The sequence below is a fragment of the Panthera tigris genome, chromosome E1, assembly GCF_018350195.1.
Source record: "Panthera tigris isolate Pti1 chromosome E1, P.tigris_Pti1_mat1.1, whole genome shotgun sequence".
NCBI classification, from domain to species: domain Eukaryota; kingdom Metazoa; phylum Chordata; class Mammalia; order Carnivora; family Felidae; genus Panthera; species Panthera tigris.
In genome coordinates, this window is record NC_056673.1 from 15331033 (window position 1) to 15352268 (window position 21236).

The 21236-nt window shown below is 51.3% G+C and overlaps 1 protein-coding gene across 1 annotated transcript in view; it reads right to left on the reverse strand.

Moving 5' to 3' along the window:
* Positions 1 to 16197: 16197 nt before the first annotated feature.
* Positions 16198 to 21236, reverse strand: part of RPH3AL (rabphilin 3A like (without C2 domains)) — a 134446-nt gene continuing 129407 nt past the window's right edge. Inside the window, 3 exon segments of the mRNA XM_015534833.2 lie at positions 16198 to 17404; positions 19965 to 19994; positions 19996 to 20111. Of these exon segments, the coding sequence (XP_015390319.2) occupies positions 17063 to 17404; positions 19965 to 19994; positions 19996 to 20111 (488 nt within the window). The 3' untranslated portion in view covers positions 16198 to 17062.

Sequence of the window (21236 nt, forward strand, 5' to 3'; positions counted from 1 at the left end):
AGGAAGACCAGCAGAGGCCCCGCCAGCCAGCCGGCCCAGCTCCTCCCTGCCTGCGTGCCCTCCCACTCTGGGCGGGCGGCCTTGGAGACAGCAGCATTTAGAGAGAGGAGAGAGGAAAAGCACAGGACATCCATCAGCAGGGAGACGTGGAGAGCCTGGTAAATCAGGGAGGCTGTCTGAGGCCCTTTTGCCAACTGTCTGCCAGCACCCAGGGCGTCTGGGAGCCTGGGGGACAGGCTGAGGGGCCCCTTCGTCCCAGCTGCCCCCATGGGGACTGAGGACAGCCAAGACAACCACAGGACCTCCCTGGTTGAGGAGAGAGGACCAAGGGATGCTCCATGCCCTGCCCCCCTCCTGCATGCTTCAGTGTGTTGACCCCCCCCCCAGCCTAATTACTTATACAACCCTCAGTATTTAGAATTTCAATACATAAGAGTGTAGAGATTAACATAACAAACCCCAAAACCATCCTCAACAAAATGAACATTTCATCTTTTTTTTTGAGAGGGTTTTTAACTTAAAGTGAACTATAAGGGCCACCTGGGTGGCTCAGTCCGTTAAAGTGTTGACACTTGGTTTCAGCTCAGGTCGTGATCCCAGGGTTGCGGGACGGAGCACCCAGTCCGGTTCTGCACTGAGCAGGCAGCCAGCTTGAGTCTCTCTCTCTCTCTCTCTCTCTCTCTCTCTCTCTCTCTCTCTCTCTCTCCCTCTGCCATTCTCCCCAGCCTGCACTCTCTCTCTCCAAAATAAGATAAAAAGTAAAATAAATAAAAATATCAACACTGTAAAATATCACAGATATAACTTCCCCTTCCTGGGTCCCATGAGCGCCCCAGGGGCAAGCTTAATTATGCAGCTGATGTGGGTCTGCCTGGGGCTGCCTTTGATATTTTTATTATGCATATTTATATTCAAGAAGTATTGTTTTATAGAGTTTAAAACTTTTTATAAATGGCACCAATACGGCATGTATTATTCTGCAACTTGGCTCTAAATGCTTTATTAAAAAAACAGCTTTATTGAGGTATAATTTATACACTCTAAAACGACCATGGTAAGTGTACGATTTAATGATTTTGAGTAAATTTACAGGGTTGTGCAACCATCAGCACAATCCAATTTTAGAACAGTTCCGTGCCTCCTAAAAAGTAAGTGTTTTTTTTTTTTGTTTTCTCTTTTTCTCTAAATGCTTCTCGATACACATTTTAAGAACTGCCGTCACAAAGCTCCTACTGCGTGCTAGCGCTGTTCTGACAGCATTCCGTACACGCACGGCTCACTTAACCCTCACAGCCCCTGCGTAAGTTGAGCTCTCTTAGAGACAATGACACTGGGCACAGAGAGGGTGAGAAACCACCCGAGGTCACCTTGCTAGAAACCTACAGAATGCGCTGCGAACCCGGCCTCCTGACCCCAGAGCCTGCGACGCTTCGGTCCCACCATCTGAATGCACGAATCTGCCTGTGGCTCGCGGTGTCAGGCAAACACCCGTATCCCGTGATGGGACACTGAGGCTTGGTGTCCCTGGGATGGGAAATGGCGGAGCTGGGATTCAGTCCCAGGTCTGTGTGACCCCCAGGTTCCCCGGCCCTCTTCTAGTCCCCTCTGCGGCTTTTCTTTTTTTATTCCAGCAAAGGGAGAAGGGGAAAAAAAGGAAGGGAAGAATGAGTGGAAAGGGAGAGAGAGAGAGAGAGAGAGACAGGTCAGAACCAACTTTTAAGTTCTTTTGTGCTCATGCACGTCTCCACAAACACACTTCTATACCAGCACCTGTGCATGCGCAGCCACACTTGCACCCGTGACCACACGCACGCACACGTGTGTACACACATCTGCACACACCTGTGCAGGTGCACACATTCATGTTTGTGCCCTCGTGTGCAGTGCACGCATGCTCAAAGGACCGGAGTCAGTGTTCAGAGGTCCTTTGTTGCTCAGAGGACAGAGAATGTCAGTGTGTGTGTGTGGGGGGAGGGGTTTTAGCCCTCCCACCCCTACCCACACTCCTCTCTTCTGTCCAGGTGCCGGCTGAGGGCCTTTGTTAAGTCAGGTTTCAGCGCAGGGGAAACGGGCTGGGTATGATTTCTGGGGACTTCGCTGGGCTGCTGGAGCCGTAGGGTCAGCCCGACCTTGCGCTGCCAGGAGTCCCGTCCACTGTGTCTCTGCTCCCCGGCCTGGATGCTTCCCGTCCCCAAGGTCATTCCTGGCCCCGGACTTATTTGAACATACACAGACCTGCAAGGAACGGTGGGGAGCCAGTTTGCTCACTGAGTGAGCAAGCTCTGGGTGCCGGGTACACGTCCTCATGACAGACCCACGAGGGGTGCGTGTGGTGGTCCCTGCCATTTTAGGTGGGAGAGACCGAGGCACGTGGGCCTTCTGCAGGACCCTACAACTAGTGAGAGGCGGGCTCTGGATGCAAAGCCAGGCTGTGTCTCTGCCCCAGCTGGCCCGGGGATCCCCAGCCCCATCCCATGCAACAGCAGCTGCTCCAAACCCGAACCTGAACCCAGGAGTTCTGACATCTAGCTCCTGAGTCTGGATCCTGGCTGGTGCTTTACACGGGCTGGTAAGCTGACAGGTTCGTGACGAAGCCTTTACCCAGCCATGGCAGAATAGGAAAAGCAGAGGACAACACGGTGAGTTTTATACAAAGTTAAATCCACTTAATTGGAAAAAGATGGCCTTTTTTGTGATCTTTTTTCTGAAATGAGAATGGTCTTATATGGTGGTTCTGATTTAAAAAAAGACTTTTTTTAATGTTTAAAAAATGATAGAGAGTGAGAGAGAGAGAGAGAGAGAGAGCAGGGGAGGGGCAGAGAGAGAGGGAGACACAGAATCAGAAACAGGCTCCAGGCTCTGAGCTGTAAGCACAGAGTCCAACGCAAGGCTCAAACTCATGACCTGAGCAGAAGTCGGACACTTAACCTACTGAGCCATTGAGCTGTCCCTGGTGGTTCTGATTTTTTAAAAAAAATTTTAAATGTTTATTTATTTTTGAGAGAGAGAGACAGAGACAGAGAATGAGTGGGGGAGGGGCAGAGAGAGAGGGAGACACAGAATCCAAAACAGGCTCCAAGCTCTGTCAACACAGAGCCTGATGTGGGGCTCGAACTCGCAAACCATTAGATCATGATCTGATCCAAAGTCGGACCCTCAACTGAGTAAGCCACCCAGGTGCCCCAGATTTTATATTCTTACTTGGCAAAATAAAAATGTGGGTAACTGCACACCAGCCCCCAAATCCAGGGGAGATGTTTCTGGTTTGTGGCCCCCCTAAAGTTTGGGCCTCTTCTGGGTGCCCACCATTCGACACACCTCGAGCCTGGAATCGGGACTTCTTCGGCAGCTGTCCTCCCCAGTTTCATGTTTGTATTTGCGAAAACAATCTAGTTGAGGAAATCCTATCCAGGATGTTTGAAATCTTTATGCCACCAGCTCAGACTCTGGATTGAGTTGACAACAAAATGGACAGAAACTCCCTTTCTCCTTCAGCAGTCAGACTTCAAGGCAACTTCAACCCTGGGAACTCAGCCAGTTCTGGGGAAGAGAAAGAATCAAAGGCCTCTGAACAGTAAAAAAAAAAACAAAAAAAAAAACCAACAAAAAAACCTGCCTTTAGAACAGAGTTCAGTTGGGAGCCCAAGCTTTGGCCTTACTGCAAATTAAGAACAATGACTTGGTAAAGCTTGTTTATCTCCTGTGCACCATCCCTGGGGGGGGGGGCAGCAGGCAGCAGATTCCGACTGTCGACTGTCAGGGGTTGGGGGTGCAGGGCTGACCTGTTAACAAGAACATTTAGGGGGAAGGCGGCCGTCCCAGTGACCCAGGGCCATTTAGTGTGGGGACGAAGAGGTCTTATGTCTCTAGTCCAGCAAAATTGACAGGGCGCTTACATGCTGATCTGGAGAAAAAGGGCGTTCCTAATACATTGCGGGAAGATTGCCATAAAAGTGGCTAAAAAGCAATCATAAAACCAAAACAAAACCCCAACAGCTAGGGGACCGGATGAACTTCAGTTATCCGGAAGCTTAAGAGAGTGGCATTCACAGCATGAAGGCCTTGGCTGGTGGGAGGTGGACGGTCAGTCTGGGCAGCCCCCTCCCCCTCGAATTATCGGTGTCGGGCATGGGCACGAGTTTCCCTCTGCGAGCTGGCCCTTGGGGTGGGCCTGGTACCCCGGGGTCATGGGTCCAATTGCACTCTGTGTCCTCCCCTGCTGGATCTTGCACCCAGAGCCTGGTAGCTATTCTGTGCCCCCTCTGATCTTGGGAGTGGGCATAACCTGAAAGAGTGGCTAAGCCAGGGCATTTGCTGCTCTTACCACGAACCAGGCAACGTTTGAAGCACGCACCGTGCATTATTTCATGTAATCCTGTTGTTATCTCCAGGAGACAGAGTCTCAGAGAGGTTAAGCTATTTGCCTAAGGTCACACAGCCAGCTAGTGCCAGAGCTAAGAAGAGAACACAGCGTTGTCTAACTCCGGGGCCTGGGCTTTCTGCCCTGAACTCCCCAGCCTCTTCAGCCAGCTGGTGGCCAGGTTCTGCTGCCTGGGGCTTCAACGGAGGCCGCGCCTGCTCAGGGCAGCCGTGTGCCGGGCCTGGGATTGACCTCGCATTCTTTCTCACCCCTGGGGCTGCACTGACAGCAGAAAGCAGAATGTTTTCATTTCTCTTTCCCCAGATGCCAGCTCTGACACCTCCAATTTCTACTGTGATCATAGTGTTTTCTGAGTCAAGCAGAATAGAAGGAAAATCGCTCTTTCCCTGGAATAATTTATCATCTTGTTATTTCCATTAGCAGACTCTGTTTGAGCCTATTCCTTGCTGAGCTGTTTGAATTCCCAGCTTGGAAATCCCTGGGCTGGGCGGGGCGTGGGGGGGGTGGACGGGAAATGCTGCTTCCCACTTTGGGAGTGGAGGAGAGAGGGGTTCTGCCGTCAGCTAGGGGACAGGGTGTGGAATACAGTGGGGACAGGGCTAGGGATAAAAACCAAGCCAGGAAGCAGGGGGCATTCTTGTTGCTTCTGACTCCATAGGTGTGAGTGTGTTGGAGCTCCACGGGGCCCTGCTGGGCTGATGGCTGGGGGTGGCAGAGGGCTGCTGGGATCCACAGCTAGGGGCCCGAGGAAGGCAAAGCCACTGGCAGGAATGGGGATCGTTCCAGAGGAGACCCAGGCCCTGGACCACAGCATGGAGTGAGGCGGCTTGAGGCTGCTTGAAGATGCTGATTTCCATTTGCCACAAGTCGAGCATCCTCAGGAGACCATGGACATGAGCACACAGCTTAAGAGCAGGGGCCATGGGTTCACATCCTCGCTCAGCCACTTGCTGGCTGTGTTATCTTGTGTAAACCACTTAAGCTCTCCCAGCCTCGGTCTCCTCCTCTGTGAAGTGGGAGGAATGATGTCTCTCTCCCAGTGTTGTCAGGACTAATGGAGGGAACGGTGTGAAGAGCTGTCTAGCAGCCAGCCGTGGCTCATGTGAGCCACATGTCAGCTGTTTACAGAGATGGGCTCTTCCCAACTTGCCTGGGAACTTTGCTGGTTTTGGCATTTTCATCTTGCGTCCTGGGAAACCCCTTAGTTGTGGGGGGACTGGGACGGGTGGTCACGCTGGCCCGTAGCCTCTACACTCCTCAGATCCCGGACAGGAGCCCCCGGAGCCCGCTTCGGTACCTTAGCGGCACCGACGCAAAATCCCGAGCGTCGGTATCCCTCTGGCTCTGAGGTCTTGCTTTGGCTGAGTCAACGCCCCGTTGTGGGGCGGCCTTAAGTTTCCATATTCAGGATTCTGAACCACGGAGATTCCGATGTGAAATTCAGGCCCTTCTTCACCCAAATCCATCTCCGTAAGCATCTGGGCATGCAGGTGACACGGGGGACGTTCAGGGTGAGGTGAGGAGTGGCTTTTATCCCTGTGGCACCAACAGCATCGAACGGAACATGCACACTAGTGATTCAGCCACCCCTGTGGGTGGGGTCATGTGGCCGAGTGGGGGGCAGGGGGAGCTGTACCCAGGCATCCCCCCTCCCCGCCTCACCCCACTGCTCTGGTTTCAGTCTCTGACCTCTCTCCCTACTCGAAATACCTGTTTGCTTCTTCTCTTTTAGTGTTTATTTATTTATTTTTGACAGAGAGAGAGAGAGCGAGAGAGAGCGAGCAAGCACACACAAGCAGGGGAGGGGCAGAGAGAGAGGGAGACACAGAATCTGAAACAGGCTCCAGGCTCTGAGCTGTCAGCGCAGAGTCCGACGGCGGGGCTTGAATTCACGGACCGCGAGATCATGACCTGAGCCGAAGTCGGCCGCTTAACCGACGGAGCCACCCAGGCGTCCCAATACCTGTTCACTTCCGATATCTCTTTTGCGGCCTTGGTCCCCTGGTGGAGTGTATTCTTGGGATCATCCGCAGTCATCCTTTAAAAGTATTTTCCGAAACCAAAACAGTTTTTTCCCAAGAGGAATTGTGGGGCCGACCGTTCAGATAATAGCAGCTGTGCCTCACAGGGAACTGTGTTGAGTCATCTGTTTAGACTTGGAAAGCCCTAAGCATTGGGAAAGGCCACGTTTGGGATCTGTTCCATTCCTCTCTCCATCCCTCCCTCCCTCCACCCGTCTGCCCACTCATCCACCTGCCCGGCTACCCATCCAGCAATCCGGCAATATTTCCTGACAGCTAACCAAAGCTGAATAAGCCACAGCTCCTGCCTGTAAGGACGGACTCCAGGGAACCCAGCCCTGCCACCCCTCATCTGGCAGCAGAGCCCAGGCAGCGGGCACAGGGCACGGGTCTGAGCAGGCCCTGCACGGGGAGGAGGGGCGCAGGATGAGAACACCCAGCCCTCCGTTTCCCCGCCAGCAATGAGCCTGGGCAGAGGGGTGGAGGGACAGCAGTCGGGAAGGAGGGAGGCAGAGCGAGCGAGAGGCTTCATTTGTCAGCTGCTCAGCAGGTACAGTCAGACTTAAAATGTCCCCAAAGAGTGTGTGCTGAGAGGCAGGGGGTGAGCACGCTGAATTATTTCTGCAGTAATTGGCACTGAAGGAGCTGCAGACATCCTGGGGTCTGCTCTCACACTCGCCTGCCTGGGTGAAGACGAAAGGGGCAGCTTGTCGGGGCCTCCTGGGGCTCTCCCCTCCCACCGGCCCACCCTCCCTCCTCCCCCTCTCCTGGTCCTGGGTACTGATGGGTCTGCAGGCTCCTTGACTCTGCACAGGTGGCCTGGGGGCGGGGCTGGTGCGCGCAGGTCAGAGGCCCACAGTCTGCAGAGCCTCGAGCCAGTTGCATCGGGGCCCTTCTCTGCAGGGAACGGCCTTGCCAGGGGCTCTGCCAACGCCTGCCTGGCGGGGTCCTTGTCCCCAAACGGTCTTGGCAAGGCCAGTGCTGGGTTTTCCTTTGGTCTCATCCCTCCCCTGTGCAGAAGAGCCTTTGGTGGTGCTTAGGATGAGCAATTTGAAACAACTGGTCACACAGTTTGTAAACAATTGAATTTTTCCATGTGTGTACGCACGTGTGTGTGTGTGTGTGTGTGTGTGTGTGTGTTCATGATGTTTGGTGTCTATCTTCCCTGGTAAGTGTTTCTGGCTGGTACCTGGGGCACCCCTCCCACAGCTGGGCCCTCCACCTGGCAGCCTTATGCTGGAGGCTTCTCCTTCCTCCCCAGGGGCAGAGTGCGAGCGTGGACAGCCTGGGGTGGGTAATCCAGACAGGTCACTTTCTAGCCGACCCTCATTCCTTCCTGCTGTGGAACCAAGCAGAGAGAACAGGTAAGAGGGGAGTCCCTATGTTGGCAGTAGGGGTGGGCATGGGTCCCAAACTGCCCCCTGGGACTTCCTATGCCCCAGCTCCCACCCCCACCCCAGGCTGGTCTGGGGAGCACCGTTAGAAAACTCTATTTAGGGCACCTGGGTGGCTCAGTTGGTTAAACGTCTGTCTTCAGCTCAGGTCATGATCGCACAGTCTATGAGCTTGAGCCCCGCGTCGGGCTCTGTGCTGACAGCTCAGAGCCCGGAGCCTGCTTGGGATTCTGTGTCTCCCTCTCTCTCTGCCCCTCCCCCATTCATACTCTGTCTTTCTGTGTCTCTCAAAAATGAATAAATGCTAAAAAATTTTTTTTGATTAAAAAAAGAAAACTATTCAGTTCTCCTATCTCGTAGACAGGGAGTGACAAAGGCAGAAGGCTGGCAGCAGGGACAGGATGAAGACCTGTGTCCCACATTCCCAGTCAGGGGCTCTGGCCTCCAGCCCAGGTGGAGAGTCTAAGTATTCGCTTCATCAGGCCTTGACTGAGGACGTGGCTATACTTATGGTCTGCACCCAGAAAGAAGAGCCAGGCCAGTCAGGACCAGCTACATAATTTGCAGGGCCCAGTGCAGAATGAGAATGTGGGGGTGGGGTGCCTCAGTCGGTTAAGTGTCTGACTTTGGCTCAGGTCATGGTCCCACGGTTCCTGAGATCAAGCCCTGTGTCAGGCTCTGTGCTGACAGCTGAGAGCCTGGGGCCTGCTTTGGATTCTGTGTCTCCCTCTCTCTCTGCCCCTCCCCATTTGTGCTCTGTCTCTCTCTCTCTCTCAAAAATAAATAAACATTAAAAAAAGTTAAAAAAAAAAAGAATGAGAGTGTGGTCCCTTGTTCAAAATTATTTTTTTTAATTTGTTTAAAGAATGTTTACTTTTGAGAGAGAGAGAGAGAGAGTGTGAGCGGGGGAGTGGCAGAGAGAGAGAGAGAGAGAACGAGAGAGAGAGAGAGAGAGAGAGAGAGAGAGAGAGACAGAATCTGAAGCAGGCTCCAGGCTCTGAGCTGTCAGCACAGAGCCCGACATGAGGCTGGAAGCCATGAACTGAGACATCATGACTTGAGCTGAACTTAGACACTTAACCAACGGAATCACCTAGGTGCCCCATTGTTCAAAATTACTTTGAATTTGAAGACAGTGACAGCAGCGTATTACACTGAGCGTGGGGCTCTGTGTGACCATGCAGGTCGTGTGACCACGGTCGTGAGGCCAGCACCGTGCCCTTCGGGAGCAGCCGGGGTCTGGGTGACTGCCATTCCCCATGCCAGGAGCCAGAGGGGGCAGAGAGATGCTGGAGGAGAGCATACTGCCTTCGAAGGAAAGGCAGCCCCTCGTGTACCCCTGGTGGGAACGGAAAAAACGGTGCAGCTGCTGTGGAAAACAGACGGGTGGTTCCTCAAAGACCTACACAGAGGACCACCACGTGCTCTGGCAATGCCACTTCTGGGAGCATGCCCCGAACAATTAAAACAGGGTCTCGAACACACACCTGGCCACCAATGTTCCTAGCAGCATCATTCACAATAGCCACAAGGTGGAAATAACCCAAGTGTCCTTCCCCAGATAAATGGATAAGCCATGTGATACAGCTATACAATGGACTTATTGTATAATTGGAATTATTTATTCAGCCACAAAAATGGAAGGATATTCTGACATATGCTACAATGTGGATGGACCTTGGCAACATTACATTAAGTAAAATGAGCCAGATGCAAAAGAATAAATACCGTATAATTCCCTTTATATGAGGTACCTGGAACAGTTAAGTTCATAAAGACAGAGGGGAGAATGCTGGCTAGCGGGGCCTGGGGGAGGGGAATGGGGAACAGGTGTTTAATGGGTATACAGTTCAATTTGGAAAGATGAAAAAGTCTGGAGATGGATGGTGGTGATGGTTGTACAACAGTGTGAAGGTAGTTAGCGTTGCTAAACTGTGCACTTCAAAATGGCTAAAATGGTCACAGAGCTAGAACAAACAATCCTAAAATTTGTATGGAACCAGAAAAGACCCCGAATAGCCAAAGCAATCTTGAAAAAGAAAACCAAAGCAGGAGGCATCACAATCCTGGACTTCAAGCTATACTACAATGCTGTAATCATCAAGACAGTATGGTAATGGCACAAACACAGACACTCAGATCAATGGAACAGAATAGAGAACCCAGAAATGGACCCACAAACATATGGCCAACTAATCTTTGACAGAGCAGGAAAGAACATCCAATGGAATACAGACAGTCTCTTCAGCAAGTGGTGCTGGGAAAACTGGACAGTGACATGCAGGAGAATGAACCTGGACCACTTTCTTACACCATACACAGAAAATAAGTTCAAAATGGATGAAGGACCTAAATTTAAGACAGGAAGCCATCAAAATCTTCGAGGAGAAAGCAGGCAAAAACTGCTTTGACCTTGGCCGCAGCAACTTCTTACTCAACACATCTCCAGAGGCAAGGGAAGCAAAAGCAAAAATGAAGTATTGGGACCTCAATAAAATAAAAAGCTCCTGAACAGCAAAGGAAACAATCAGCAAAACTAAAAGGCAACTGATGAAATGGGAGAAGATATTTGCAAACAATGTATCACATAAAGGGTTAGTATCCAAAATCTATAAAGAACATATCAAACTCAACACCCCAAAAATAAATAATCCAGTGAAGAAATGGGCAAAAGACATGAATAGACACTTCTACAAAGAAGACATCCAGATGCCCAACTGACACATGAAATGATGCTCAACATCACTCATCATCAGGGAAATCCAAATCAAAACCACAATGAGATACCACCTCACACCCGTCAGAATGGCTCACATTAACAACTCAGGCAACAACAGATGTTGGCCAGGATGTGGAAAGAGGATCTCTTTTGCACTGCTGGTGGGAATGCAAGCTGGTGCAGCCACTCTGGAAAACAGTATGGAGGTGCCTCAAAAAATTAAAAATAGATCTACCCTATGACCCAGCCATTGCACTACTAGGCATTTATCCAAGGGATACAGGTGTGCTGTTTCGAAGGGACACATGCCCCCCCCCCCATGTTTATAGCAGCACTATCAACAATAGCTAAAGTATGGAAAGAGCCCAAATGTCCATCAGTGGATGAATGGATAAAGATGTGGTATATATATACAATGGAGTATTACTCAGCAATCAAAAAGAATGAAATCTTGCCATTTGCAACTACGTGGATGGAACTGGAGGGTATTATGCTAAGTGAAATTAGTCAGAGAAAGACAAAACTCATATGAGGACTTTAAGAGACAAAACAGATGAACATAAGGGAAGGGAAGCAAAAATAATATAAAAACGGGGAGGGGGACAAAAACATAAGAGACTCTTCAATATGGAGAACAAACAGAGGGTTACTGGAGGGGTTGTGGGAAGGGGGATGGGCTAAATGGGTAAGGAGCATTAAGGATTCTACTCCTGAAATCACCGTTGCACTATATGCTAACTAACTTGGATGTAAATCAAAAAAAAATAAATTAAATTTAAAAAATGGCTAAAATGGTAAACTTCTGTGTATTTTGCCACGATAAGAAAAAAAAAAGAAAAAAAGGAAGGGAAGGCAGGTGGCATGGGAAGACAAGACAGTTGTAGGGGTGGTGAGATGTGCTGGGGGCTGCGGAATGGCAGCCTCCCCTTCCGGAGGTCAGGGGCCAAGTTCAGGGTTAGCTCCCAAAGCCCTTGGAGGAGCTGCAGGTCAGCCCAGAGCCAGGCCCTGGTTCCAAAGGCCCTGAGAGGCTACTTGATTGGTAAGTAGGAGCTCTTGGAAACCTTCTAAGACAAACTCACCCCTGCCATTGCCTATATCTTGTGGCCTGAAAAGACGGCCACCTCACTGAACCCACCCTGGGTGTCCCTGTGAGGGAAGATTCATGAAAGCACCCAGAGTTCTCAACCACCATGGACCGTGGGCACGAGACAGTGTCCAACATGGGGGCAAAATCTCCGGGCAGTGACTGAGATTTGCTCTCATTTATTACATTAGCAGTGGGGGAAAGCCCCAGAGGGACAAGGGGCTGGCTTTACCCTATTCATCTAGAAGTTTGGATCTGTGCTGCTGACATAGCCTGGCCACCCTTCTACCTGTGTCTGGCTCGCTTGACCCTCGGCACCCTGACTCACCAGCAAACCCCACCCTGCATCCAATGGCCCCATATTCAAATATGGGCTCTTTTGACCCTTCTGGGTCTTAGTTTCCTCTTCTGTAAAATGGGCACAATAGAAGTATCTGCCTCATAGGTGGGTGAAGATCCCTAAAGCTGATAGCAGGTGATTGACTCAAGAAATGGTATCCACGATGGTTATTATGCAGCAAAATGCTTCCTTTCTCCCTGGCCGGGGCTCAGTGGAACTGGGGGCTCTGCTTGTTGTCAGCAAACAAAACGGTGTGAGGAGGCGGGGTCAGTGAGGCAAGCGAGAGGGTCCTTGCTGGGCCTCTCTCCGGAGCCTGAGTCTGCCCTGCCGCTTCCCTGTCCCAGGCTTGCAGCACCCTGCACTCAGGCAGAACACAGAGATGGTCCACGGGAGAAGGAGAAACAGGCAGAGACAGACACAGGCTTCTGGGAGCCTTGAGATGCAAGGCCAGGAAGTGGGTGTTTTCTCATTTGGGAAAAGATCCTGTCCCCACTTTGTTGTGCACTGGCTCTCACCTGCTGGGCCGTGGATGCTTTTGCCTCCAGGGCTAAAGAGGCGCATCTGTCCAGGAGCTGATGTGGCAGCAGGATTCTGTCTGAGGTTTGTCTCTTCGGCCTGTGGGGGCTGTGTTTTTTCTGCCAGCCCCGTCCTCATTGTGGCTTCCCAGCCTGGGTCAGTCTAGGGATGGAAGTCCAAGGAAATGCGGGTAAACTGGTTCCACTACATCAGTCGTTCTTTCTCTTTTTCTTTTTCAATGTTTATGTGTTCTTGAGAGAGAGAGAGAGAGAGTGGGGAGGGGCAGAAAGAGAGGGAGACACAGAACCCGAAGGAGGCTCCAGGCTCTGAGCTGTCAGCACAGAGCCTGACGCGGGGCTCGAACTCACGGACCGCGAGATCATGACCTGAGCCAAAGTTGGACGCTTAACCGACTGAGCCACCCAGGCGCTCCAGCTCCTTATCTTTTTGCATATCCTTGTATACCTCCTCTGTGCTCATGCTCCAATCTGCGCTGGCTGGCCTTGGCCTCTAGCCCAGCCACACAGCCACCGCCATTGTCCTAGGGACCCTCTTTGCCCCTTTCCTGTGCTGGCTTTCCAGTTTCCTGTGTCCCTGGCAGTCTGCTTTTCTCTCTTGTTTGGTTGGAGCACATCTTCTAGCAGCTGCCTGGAAAAGAATGTATGGGAGGTCAGTTTTTTCAAAACTCACAATGTCTGAAAATATCTTCATTCTACTATCATTGAGATTTGGCTGGGTACACATCTAGATTAGAAACCATTTCTGGGGGGGCTTGGGTGGCTCTGTTGGTCAAGCGTCCAACTCCTGATTCCGGCTCAGGTCGTGCTCTCACAGTTCTTGAGATTGAGCCCTGAGTCGGGCTCTGCGTTTGGCAGAGTGGAAGCCTGCTTGGGATTGTCTCTCCCTCTCTCTCATGCTCCTCCCCTGCTCATGTGTGCACGCTCGCTCTCAAAATAAATTAAACAACAACAACAACAACATTACCAATATGTTGAAACCCTTCCTTAGCTAGCCCTTTCTTCTTGAGACGTACCTTGGGATCTGTTGTTTATCCTTCCTGTGCATTTCTTTATTCTTCTGCTGCATAAAATATATGTTAATATATGTCATTTCTCCATGTTTTACAATCTATATATAGATGGTGTCGTAACGTACACATTTTCCTGCCATCTGCTTCTTTGCTCAGGTTGTTCATGAGAGTATCTGTGCTCAGAGTGCTGGCTTTCACTATTGCACGATATGCCATTGACTCCACCGTATCCCAGCTTCTGTATCTATTTGTCTGTTGGTGTTATTTGGGGCGCTTCCAACTTTTGGCTGATAAAAAGGTACAGCTCTAAACATTCTGTACACGTCTCCTGGAGCCCACTGGGAAGAGCGTCTGTATGGAAAGGGTTCTCTGTTCTGCCAGCACCTTGGAGTCACGTGGGGGAGGTTTCCAAAATCATAACGTCGAGGCTGTGCCCCAAGCTGACGAAATCTCCCGGGGTGGGGGCCGGTCCGGCGTGATGTGCTTCTAAAACTCCGCAGGTAATTCCAATGAGTTCAGCCAGTGGTGACCAACAACGCCCTACACCAGCGCTACTCAGAGCGTGGTCCTCCAGCCGGGAGATCGCTCTATGTACGCTCTCAGCGCCCGACCCAGGCTGGGTGAGCGAGAACCTGTTTTAGCGAGACCTCAGGGGGTGGACAGAATTTCTTCAACAGTTCTCTCCCCTTTGTTTCTTGCTTTGAAATTCCTATCAGTTGGAAGTTGGACCTCCCGCATGGATCTTACTTTGGGTTGTCCAATGTTCTTGACTTTTCCCCTATACTTTTACATGTCTTTTTTTGTGTTTTACTTCCTGGGAGATTTTCCTCTCATCTTCTGTCCCTTCTAATGCATTTTTAAATTCTTTACAAAATTTTTTGAATGTACATTTATTTTTGAGAGAGAGAGACAGCAAGCAGGGGAAGGGCAGAGAAAGAGGGAGACACAGAATCCAAAGCAGGCTCCAGCTGAGCTGTCAGCACAGAGCTGCATGTGGGGCTGGAACCCACGAACCGTGAGATCATGACCTGAGCGGAAGTCAGACGTTTAACCAACTGAGCCACTCAGGCACCCCACATTTTTAAATTCTATTATATTAAAAAAATTTTTTTAACATTTGTTTTTGAGAGACAGAGAAACAGAGCATGAGCAGGGGAAGGGCAGAGAGAGAGAGAGAGAGGGAGACACAGAATTGGAAGCAGGCTCCAGGCTCTGAGCCATCAGCCCAGAGCCTGAGGCGGGGCTCGAACTCACGGACCGCGAGATCGTGACCTGAGCTGAAGTCGGACACTCAACCGACTGAGCCACCCAGGCGCCCCTATATTTTTAATTTTCAAGAGCTTTAACACTTCCTTTTTAAAAAATAACATTCTTTCCCTGTTTCATGGGTGAATATCTTCAGAGGGTTAGTCCCTGTCCCCTTTCTCCTATGTATTGGAGTCTCTGTATTTTCGGTTGTTGGTTTTGGTCAACTGTTGGTGCCTTTGGCGGTTCCAGCTGAGTGTGACACAGCCAAACTACTAGGAAACCGTACGTGTGGGTGGTGCTTGTGGACAGGGGCCTCCCGGTGGTGACTGGGAAGAGGATGGGAGATCGCCAACATTAGGATCTGTCCATCCTTTCTCTTTAGTGACTTTCCCAGTGATGAATTCAATCACATCTTGCCTTCAGGGTGGGTGGACGGAGAAAAAACCAGCTGTTAGTTAGGGAAGGGGACTGTGGATCTCTCCATTCATTGCTGTCTCACTCCAGCCTTTGGCTGGGCTTGGGCCCCCTGGTCCCAAATCTTTCTAGTTCAATCTTGGCCCGCAGTAAACCCGTCTTCTGCCAGGGTCAGGGAAGGGCCACATAGGCTGGGAGAAGGAACCTGGCGGTCTAGCTTCTTCCAACCAATACTATTCTCATATGCATCCCAACTTCCACCTGAGGGACACCTGGTCCCTCCAAGTTCTGAGCATCTGGGGGACTCTGCAAAGCAAATGGGGCTTATTCATGGTTGGCTCTCTCCCTTGGAGACATCTGGGGGAGCTGGGAAGCTGGCACTCGACAGTCACCCTCTTCCATCTTCCAAAGTCTGCAGACCTCTCACCTGCTGCCATCCCTCTCCTCTCCTTTTTGGCTTTGCAATCTATGCCATTTTTAGTCCTTTAGGTCATTTTGGTGGAGTTTTGGGGGCAGAGGAAATACAAATGTGTTCGGTCCACTGTATTTAACCACAAGTCCTTGTCCATTTTACATATGTGCATATAAATTTGTACAAGTCAGGGCGCCTGGGTGGCTCAGTCAGTTGAGCGGCCGACTTCGGCGCAGGTCATGATCTTGTGATTCATAGGTTGGAGCCCCACATCAGGCTCTGTGCTGACAGCTCAGAGCCTGGAACCTGCTTTGGATTCTGTGTCTCCCTCTCTCTCCATTCTTCCTCCACTCACACTCTGTCTCTCTCTCAGAAATAAAAATAAAAATTAAAAAAAGTTTACACAGCTCATTTTGATTATATGTAGAATCTTTTTTTTTTTAAACATCAATGGCCTTGTTTTTCCATTCAACATGAGGTTTGTGAGCTCTCCTAACACACATAGATCTAGCTCATTCCTTTTACTGTGGCTTAGGGAGTGTTCCAGTGACCAACATACTATGTTCCTTTCCATCCATTTCCCGATCAATGCATCTCAGAAACATAAGCGACTGTGCTCTGTTGATCAACACACTGGCTCAATGCAAATTCTAATCTTTATTGAATTCTGAAGCATGATTTGTCACACGGAAACAGTCTTTTTATGTCTGCCAGCAGCAAGGGCAAAAAAGCTAACGGTGGGGGCCTGAGAGCCCAGAGAGAAGGCCCTTCCAGAACCAGGTATGGGGGCCAGTGGGAGAGTGGCAGGAAGGATGAGAGAAGCGGACACACGCACGCACACGCACACACACACACTCTCTCTCTCTCTCTCTCTCTCTCTCTCTCTCACTCAATCTCCTTCTGTCTTCAGGGAAGGGTTTTCCAGAAGCAGTTGCTCACACTCTGAATTACTTATTTTTCATGCCAAACTGAACCTACTGAAGAGAAGTGAATTAAAGGCTCAGGGGAGCCTCGCACCCCAGCTGGGGACTCCGCTGAAGGCTGGTCTTCAATGAGTGAATTCACAGTATCCACCGGAACCCTTCCCAGCTCCACCAGCTGGAGAGAGGCTGAGCAAGACTTGGGGAGGCCAACAGAGGGTTCCAGGAAACCTAAGCAAGAACCAGGTTTTAACCATAGTGTCTGGGCCAGCCCCGAATGAAGGGGGGATGTTGCTCCCACCTTCCAGAGTCACAGGCAAAGGGAGGGTGGGCAAGCTTCTCATCCCACACTCTCTGGACCCACTGCTCGTCTCTAGGGGCCAAGCTCAGCTCTGAAGGGCAACGTTGGGCTCTGCTTCCATTAATACAAATATGGAGAAAGCCCAGCCCAGTGCCCTCCAAAGCCACAGTGCACGTGGGAGGGCCTGAAGGCCCTTGCACCCCAACACAAGACAAGAACAAACTTAAAATGAACATGGAGGTAGGCCGAGGGAGGGTGCAGGCAAAGGACAATAAATAAAGGTCATGGTGAGCGGAATGGCTGGGGGGTGGGGGTGGGTGAGGAGGGCTCCCAGGAGAGAAGGGTGCAGAAAGGCACTGAGTGAGGGGGGAAGCAGACCCAGCCCCACAAACACTGGTTTGTTGAGTCAGAGGTCATATCCAACAGGGCTGGCCAGCTGAGGGCTCCGAGACCGGTCAGGAAGGAGCCGGGAGGGGTCTGGGGACCCTTCCAGCTTTCTCTCGCTCTCAAACTCTTCCACTGGAAAATCTGCTCCACGCACCAATCACGCCTCTGCCAGGGCAGACAGAGAGGAACTTCAGAGGTCATGTCAGCAGCGGGGACTCGCCCAGGTGTGCCTTTTGCCTTTAGGGGAGAGGAAAAAAAAAGGCCGCTCTAGGGTAAGTGGAGGCGGAGTCCATCCCCAGTGACAGCTTGACCTTTGGGAATGAGATGGAGGTGACCGCAGGCAAGACAGGCTCCTTGCTGGAGTGACCCCACACCTGAAGCAGCTTCCCTTTCTGAAACTAAACAGGGATCTGCCAGGGAGGACTGGGGGCTGGTGCCCCGGCCAGAGCTTTGCTCCGTTTCATTGCATCGTTGCTGGCAAATCATCTACTCCCTGTGCTTCAGTGTGTCCATCGACACCCAGGGTAATCAACACAGGTGATCTTAGATGCCAGAAAGAGCAAATGGGCATGGCAATATAAAGCTTCTCTGTCGGGGCGTCTGGGGTGGTTTAGTCGGTTGAGCATCCGACTTCGGCTCAGGTCATGATCTCGCAGTTCGTGAGTTTAAGCTCCACATCGGGCTCACAGCTGTCAGCGCAGAGCCCACATCAGATCCTCTGTCCCCTTCTCTCTGCCCCTCCCCCGATTGTGCTCTCTCAAAAAAACAAAAAAACCCAAAACTTCTCTGTAGACCAATCCTCTTTGGGTTGTAGCATAAGCCCTGGAGGCTCTCTACGCTCTGGGCCACACGGCCTCCTCCATTGCTAGGTTTGTGCCAAAGACCTACTTAGGGCAGGCACTCCACACGGACACTGCATTTCACCCTCCCTGCAACCCCATGAGGAACACAGGGGGGGTCCCCCCCGTAGCAATAATGGAATTGGGCACAGAGAGATCAAATATTAGGTTGAGTCACATGATTGCCGATATCTGGCTCTTTCTCATCTATAAAAATGCAATTTCATATGGTTGAATTTTACGGTCTGTCCAAGTTCACATGTCTGGGAGCGGCAGGGCTAGGACTAAAATATGGCTGATTCCAAACTGTCCTCTGTGGAGGGTTTCAGGAGGCGGGAAGGAGGGGAGAGGGTCCACTCCACAGCCACGGCCACAGGGCCTCCCTCTCCCAGAGACCCGCCCACCCGCCACCTCTCTTACATGCCCCGCCCTGTAGCTTCCTGGCACCATCAAGGCAGGAGAAAGGGGAGGAGGGGAGACAGGGAGTGGGTGGGAGCTTCCACGAGGTCTCCTGGAGGGTGGCTGTCAGCACACATGGGCTCCCGCACCCCTAAATGCAGACTCCTGCATGGAGCTAACTGCGGACTGCGGACCCACACACGCACTGCGTGCCCACAGGTCTGCTGACCCAGAGGTGCCAGGTCTGGCTGGGGCTTCTTTCCTTTTTAAAAAGATTTTACTTAAAAAAAATTTTTTTTTAATGTTTATTTCTTTTTGAGAGAGACACAGCGCAAGCAGGGGAAGGGCAGGAGAAAGGGAGACACAGAATCCCAAGCAGGCTCTAGGCTCCAAGCTGTCAGCACAGAGCCGGATGTGAGGCTCGAACCCACAAACTGTAAGATCAGGACCTGAGCCAAAGTTGGACACTTAACCAACTGAGTCACCCAGGCACCCCAAGATTTTATTTTTTAAGTAATCTCTATATCCAACATGCTCGAACTTACAACCCTGAGACAGAGTCACATGTTCCACTGACTGAGCCAGCCAGGCAACCCTGGGTGCGGGGGCAGAACTGAGGACTCTCACCACGTGCCCCCCCGTCCCCCCATTGCATGATGATCCCTAGTTGGCCAGACAGGGACAGTGGGCATGGCAGGGTGGAGCTTGGGTTCTTACCCTTGGTTTCCACACCTATCAAATGGGGGTAATAAGCCTGCCATCCACTACTCCAGTAGAATGCAAGGGGATCTTAGGGGCATCTGGATGTCTCCATCGACTGAGCGTCTGCCTCTTGATTTCAGTTCAGGTTTGCGGGATTGAGGCACGTGTTGGGGTCCACACTGAGCATGGACCCTGCTTAAGATTTTCTCTCTCTCCCTTTGCCCCTCCCTGGCTCTTGTGCAAAAAAAAAAAAAAAACACAAAAAAACAAAAAAACAAAAAAACAAAAAAGAATGCAAGGGGACCTTAGGGGTGCAAGGGCAGGCTAGGCTCTATGCCACCAGCTCCAGGGGTCCTGAATTCTCCCTCTGATTTAGGTCTGGACTGATTTGGGTGAGTTGATTCAGCTTCCTCAGCCACATGCTAGGTTTCTGGAGGTCAAGGACTGTCTCCCATCTGCCCACACTGGGCACACAATTGGGCTTGGTGAGGACTGGGGTGCCTGGCACACAGTAGGTGCTCTTGAAATGGGAGTTACTAAGGCCTCTGTGGAGATGGGGAAATGCTTTGAAAGATTACATGTACAAAGCAGTGGATGGTAACAACCATTGGTATGACTACTAAGAAGGGAGGGGGTGGTTGTCCTTATTTTGGGTCCCTCTCTGTTCATTGCAGGCAGGTGTGGGGTCTGGCTCACCTCTGTTCCCCCCAGTGCCTGGCATGGTGCTCAATAAACACAGAATTGCAAATGTCGTGTAGTACTCTCCAGTTTGGGCAGGTTGAGTCAGGGAGGAGGACCACGGGGAGCGGAAGAGGGAGAGGAGGAGGCTGGGTTAGAAGGAGCGGCTTGGTACTCACCGGGGCCCTTGGGGTCTGGCCAGGGTGGGGTGCCCAGCTGCGGGTCTGCAGAACCAGTCCCGGTCTCACTGGCCAGGTTTCTCTGGCTCTCCGAGAGGTGGCTGGGCTGGCAGGCAGGTCTCATCTTGGGGGACCCCGTGCTGCCACCTGGAAGAGACCACGGGTGGGCTCTTTGGACCTTGAACTGAGACCGGGATGATGTTAGCCTGATAAGGAGCTGACGTAAAAGCTTCTCATTTGAAACTGTGATGGGTATCTATGGGATTGTCTGCCCGGAGCCCCTTACCTGCCGCCCCCACGTGCCTGTCACGTTCTGGTGTGACCCCACCTTCTGGCCAGTGCTGAATGGTCCAGGATATATAAAGGCCACTGCATGGGCCCTTGGGTCAGCTCAGTAAGGAACAAGCCACCCACATGAAAACTGGCAACAAGGAGGAGTTCTTCCTGACTTCATAGAATGAGGAGGGGGAAGGGTGTATACCTCCGTTAACCCAATGGGGTTATTATTTTTAAGTTTATGTATCTATTTCAGTAATCTCTACACCCAATGTGGGGCTTAAACTCACGACCTGGAGATCAAGAGTTGCATGCTCTACCGACTTAACCTTAACCGACTGAGTCACCCAGGTGCCCCTCCTTCACACTTTTAAAAGATAGAATCTTTAGCCTGAGGGGCCTAAGAGATCATCCAGTCCAGCACCGGTTGTCTCCTGTGCTGCCTCTACCTACTGATACTGAACACTTGGATAACTGTGCCAAGGAGCATTCTGACGCCATGTCAGGCTCTGTGGGAAAGAGTATCATGATCCACTAGTAATGTCTGCCATGGGCACAGGCGTGGGAGTAGAAGTGCGTGTGCCAGGCACCTGCCATCTCTGATCTAGCCTGAACTGCTGTCCCCACCGGGAGTTCCTTCCCTATCAGCCCTGGCAGATCACCCAGCCTTGGCCCCAGGACAGCACCGGAGGCATGTCATTCCAGTTTGGGGCAGTTATTATAAAGCTCTTTGCTTATGCCCTAAAACCAGCCTTCCTGAAATGTCTTTCAAATATCCCACTTCTAACCTCTGGAGTAACTCTGAATGACGTTGGTCCCCAGAAGGCCTTTTATGTGTTTAAAGGAAAGAAAAATATGCCCGAGGCCTTCTCTGCACCAGCCTCAAGACGCCGTTAAGGCTCTTTCACATGACAAGGTCACAGAGGAGAGCTCCAAGATGTTAAACTCAGAAGAAATTTTGGGGACCACCTGCTAAATAGATGGAAACAGAGGGGG